The following is a 5,181-nucleotide window of genomic DNA, read 5'->3' as shown; positions in this document are numbered from 1 at the left end:
TACAACAGCAGCATCCTGCCCAGCATCGAGGCATTAATCATGCAAAACCTGCTCTGGTGGCTGGGACATTCATTCACATGCCTGACACCAGACTCCCGAAGTAATTGTTCTGCTTGGAACTCGGTTGCAGCAGGAGGCTCCCAGGAAGACAGAGAGAACATTTTAGGGAAGAGGTCAAGCATACTCATGGGAGACCCTGGCTTGTGACTGCCAAAATGGAGAAGGGTCAGGAGGGCACATTGAGAGACCCCCCTACCCAACCCTTCAACACCATCTGACCCAAGTGCAGCAGAATCTGCAGATCACACATTGCACTTATCAGCCATCTCAGAACCCATTGAAGTAGAGCGGAGACAAGTCACCCTCATTTCCAGGGGACTGTCTAAGAGGAAGACTGTCAAATTCAACAGCCAGAACCTCAAGCGCACAAATTATCGCTTTTAGTTAAGATGGGATTATTAACCAAGACACCAAGAGAGCTTCCTGCTCTCCACCAGTGCCATAGGATCTTTAATATTCAACTGGGCAGGAAAGGGGAAGTTTCAATTTAGCATCTGGTCTGACAGACGGCATCCCTGGCAGTGCAGCACTCCCTCATTCCTTCACTGAGTTGTTAGCCTGGGCTATTAGCTCAATTGATGGCTTGAACCCACAAACTCCGGGCTGAAAAGACAGCAGCAATAACTGACATTGAAATCCTATCAGACATTAAGGTCCTATCCAGAATTCGATCAGCACAGTCCAGAGAATTAAACCTTTTTGATCTGTGATTCAACCACCAATGTGAATTCGAGGCATTCTTGAAAAAAATGGAGGGAGGGAGAAAAGGGGAGTGCGGCGACAGCAAACGAAAAATTGAATTCGTCTGGCGTAATGTGGATCCCCAGAGAATTTTTGATGGACTGAATTAAGCATTTCCATTTACCACCTGATCGCGACTGTATAAAACCTACAGCTGCTGACCTCACAGCCTGTAGAATTCATTCTCATCCTTCAGCCAGCCTCAGGAAGGAGCGGAGCAGAGAGCCGCGGAGAGCTGTCCACAGTGCTGAAACTGCAACCCGGGACTGCCCCAGCAAAAGGAGCCGCTGGGAGCTGTCCACAGTGCTGAAATCAAACCCGAGGCTCTCCCACCCCCAGCACAGGAGCTGTTGGGAGCACGACAGTTCTGAAACTACAACCCGGGACTCTTCCCCTGCTAAGCAAGCATACGGAATCGCTGAAAGTATATCCTGCTCTCTGCCCCACACGGATCTGCAGAAGGAAAACATGCCGCGCTCCTTCCTGGTTAAGAAAGTCAAGCTTGATGATTTCCCATCTCCTACAACCAGCATCCCATCGCCGACCTCAGACTACGATAACGCTTATGGCAGACGCGCCACCAATAACGTTGGAAGCCTAACTGCCCGATTGCACGAAAAAGGTAAATGCTTCCCGTCCTTTGATCTGTTGCTGTGGCGTGCACCATCGTTTCTCAATCTCTCTATTCTCCACGCCGCATTTGCAAAGATTAACACCAAACATAAGCGGAAAAAAATCTCCTCGTTGGAATAACTGCATCAGGGATGTGTGCAAAAATAAGCCTCTGTAAGCATTTTACGCATTGCGTGTAATATTTTGAGGTATTTATCCAAGAATGATGTTTTCATTGATTGCATTGTTTCTTGATGCGGCTCCCTCCCGCTTTTAATAAAAAAAAATAGGTTTCTCTAATTTGAATGTATACTTTTGTCAAACCTTTGGATGCCAGTCGCTTTCCTGTTTTTTTTTTAAACAGGGGAGTTTTAGAGAGAGGATTCTGTGTTCATCTTCTAAATGTAAAGAGGTGACAACCTCGCGTGTAGCAACTGGCTGCACCTAGAGGCAGAGGAGAGAAAGTTGGAAAAGACCGCAGTACATCTATGAGCGCAGGCAATGGTCTACCGGCACCTCGGTGGGCCGTTCCTTGCTCCAACTGCCAGGAACCAACCTTTGTGTAATATATTATTAATAACAATACAATCACGCTTGTTGCATCTTCAGACAAATGAAATTTAAACAAAAATCGATTCGAAAACCCTGACTTACACTTGTCCCTCAGCTTTGACTCCGGTTCTAGCGGTTTGATGTTAACAAAGGATCTCTGTGCGCGTGTGTTGGTGTGTATGTTTTGATTTTATTTCACAGTATATTTCTCATTTCTGTGATTGTCACGATAGCTTTATTTAGTGCTGCATACGCCACACGCAGAACCATGGACCATGCTGTCCCTTGGCGTTGCAATGTTTGTTTAAGGACACAATGGGACTTCATTGGCAGGGCTTGTAATCGCAGGCACCGTGCATTCTATCTCGCTGACCCGATGTTGCGTCTAAATTGGATTTTACATCTGACGGTGTTACAAAGGCAGTGAGACTGAACAGCTTGTTGATCGCTCTGAAATCGAGTTTCATTCACTGGAATGCGGCCCTGCTCACATCAACTGCCCACTCTCCTGCGATAGGCGCTGTGATGATTGTTATTGTGTGCGTGAGCGTGTACTTGAAACGAATTAAATGCAATTATTTTATTCATATATATATATATATATAGATATAGATATACACACACAGAAACGGCAACTCGGAGCTAAATGCAATGTTCATGTTATTGGCTCGTTTCCTGTGAAGTCATTTGGTGAGGCGGGTTACATTTCTAGCGCATGGGCCCTAGCTTTTGTCCCCAGTTGTAATGTTACTAAAAATAAATTGCAAACTGCAGTTTGCTTGTTGCGGTATATAAATAGCAGAAACTGCAAAAAAAAAGGAGGCTGTATTTAAGGACATGATGATTCCTGCCGTGACCTCTAAGTGAACAAAGATTTCCATCTCTCTCTCTCTCTCTCTTTTAATCGTCAGGGTACATCAGTGACTATATCACGCCTTCCGTTTACGATGGAGACCCACAGAACGCGATTAAACTGTCTTCGTCCGAGCCTATCTATGCAGCGGTTCACGGTGAGTACGGAGTCCCAGACTCGGAGCCACCAGACAGCCCACAATCGGGGATTACAACCGGCTATATCAACGGGGATGCTGCGGTGAGCGAAGGCTACACGGTGGATGCCTTCTTCATCACTGACGGCAGATCGAGGAGGAAGGCCATTGCCGGCCCCAGGAGCACAATTCAGCGTCACACATGCAACGAGTGCGGGAAGACCTATGCCACCTCGTCCAACTTGAGTCGGCACAAGCAGACCCACCGAAGCTTGGACAGTAAGATGGCCAAGAAGTGTCCGACCTGTGCCAAGGTCTATGTATCCATGCCGGCCATGGCCATGCACCTCCTGACCCACGACCTCAAGCACAAGTGTGAAATCTGCGGCAAAGCCTTCAGCAGACCCTGGCTCCTCCAAGGTCACATGCGGTCTCACACCGGGGAGAAACCTTTCGGGTGCGCTCATTGTGGTAAAGCCTTTGCTGACCGCTCCAACCTCAGAGCCCACATGCAAACTCATTCAGCTTTCAAACACTTCAAGTGCAAACGGTGCAACAAGACCTTTGCTTTGAAGTCCTATCTGAACAAGCATTATGAATCCGCCTGTTTTAAAGGCGCTGTCCCTGTACTGAACGCAGTCGAAGCCTGATCTTCACCCTCTCTTGTTCCTCCTACCCACCCCGCCCCTGTCACGCCCCCCCACCCTTCCCCCACCGATTACCCCAAACCCCTCAAACGTAAAGGAACCCTGAAAGGAACACGAAATACAAGAGGGGGAGAAAATTGCTACGCGTTATAGCACATCTAAAAATATTTTCTATAAGAAAGAACTGAAGACAAAAATGAAACCTGTTTGCCATCTTCGAATAGACTATACAGAGCAACTTCCTAACTCAAGCTGTAGAGTTTCGACCCTTGCCAAATCACTCGCTGAAATTCAGCGAGGGCAGTAAAGGTGTTTGTAACTATTAAGAGGTCAAACCTTTTTTTTAAAAAAAAAGAATCGGAGGACAATGATGTACTTTTGCCAACGACCAGAAATAGGCCCCTCCCCCCTCGTCTTTGAGGTAACATTACCGGTAACAAAATGGTTTGTTTATTTATGAATTATTTAATTTATTTATTCAGTGACAGTTTGTTTGATCTTCCTATCAATGACCCTCTCCTTGCACTCTTTCTCGCTTGAAACGCAGTTTGAAGATTTTTTTTGTTTTGACTGATTGAGTTGCACTTTATTTATTTATTTGCCGAATTATTTCATTATTGAATCAGAATCGGTTCAGTATTTAACAGGTTGCCAATCTGTTACTGACATGCCAAAGCGCTTGCCACTTTCAGAGGGAGAGACGGAAACAAACTTCGGTTCGATCATTTTCGTCGAACCATTTGCATTTTATGCATGTAACAGTATTCAATCTATGCCAATTGTAAGATAACTATATTTTGAATTTTTTGCAAGAAGATGATAAAAATCATAAGAATTAAATAATGTAGTCAGTTTTGAGGGCAATATTTCACGTAGGAGCCTGAACTATGCTATAGAGCAATAATTATTTGATGCATGATATTTTTAAGAGAAAAGATAGTATTTGGATAAGCAGCAAAATCAGGTACATTTTAATCCAGTATTCTGAATAGTAAGACAGTTATTTAGGATAATAATAATAAATGATTAATATCAGGGAACTTTCCAATGTAGTCTTATAGGATTTAAGACAAATGAATCTTCCATTTTAACGTTGGCTGCCTTTGTTCCATTGTGGTATTAGGGGATGGTCTTTATGGTGCTGATTGAACAGCTCCCAGCCATTCAATGACTTTTGATATATGAACAAGACGCAGTAAAATCACTTTCAACGCACTCCCATTACCGTCTTACTCTGTCTTATTCCATTTTAGGTTTACACCCGGTAGCACTAAATGTTGGATTCCTAGATTCAGGTAGTAGGAATTGTAATTATTAATAATAACCATTTAAGCAACACACGAACACACGCACACAGGAGAACTGTATGTCGTAGGAAGTCTTGTAAATAACATTTGCAACTTAAAAACAAAAAAAAACAGGATTTTTACAAATTGTAAAAAGTGTTTAACCCTCCCAGTTTCTGGGGGAAATTTTCACGGGAATTTTTAAGCCAGTATCTGAAATGACGGTTGTAAGCACAATGACACCAGACATTATGGCGCACTTCATAATTAAAATGAATAATAATAATTAATAAA

At 44.0% G+C, this 5,181-nt stretch overlaps 1 protein-coding gene across 1 annotated transcript; it reads left to right on the top strand.

Annotated features, from left to right (window-relative positions):
- The first annotated feature begins 1,269 nt into the window (after positions 1-1,269).
- Positions 1,270-3,604, top strand: LOC121276516 (transcriptional repressor scratch 1-like). The gene is made up of 2 exons (XM_041185016.1): positions 1,270-1,423; positions 2,877-3,604. The coding sequence occupies exons 1-2, from the start codon at positions 1,270-1,272 to the stop codon at positions 3,602-3,604; spliced, it is 882 nt and encodes a 293-aa protein (XP_041040950.1).
- The last annotated feature ends 1,577 nt before the right edge of the window (positions 3,605-5,181 follow it).

This window comes from Carcharodon carcharias, chromosome 3, assembly GCF_017639515.1.
Source record: "Carcharodon carcharias isolate sCarCar2 chromosome 3, sCarCar2.pri, whole genome shotgun sequence".
NCBI classification, from domain to species: domain Eukaryota; kingdom Metazoa; phylum Chordata; class Chondrichthyes; order Lamniformes; family Lamnidae; genus Carcharodon; species Carcharodon carcharias.
The sequence above is the reverse complement of the archived record's forward strand: the minus strand, read 5'-3'. Positions and strand labels throughout refer to the sequence as shown.

Coding starts and splice junctions, on each gene's coding strand:
- LOC121276516 (XM_041185016.1), top strand. CDS start 1,270: ATGCCGCGCTCCTTCCTGGTTAAGAAAGTCAAGCTTGATGATTTCCCA. Junction 1,424..2,876: donor TGCCCGATTGCACGAAAAAG/GTAAATGCTTCC, acceptor TTTAATCGTCAG/GGTACATCAGTGACTATATC.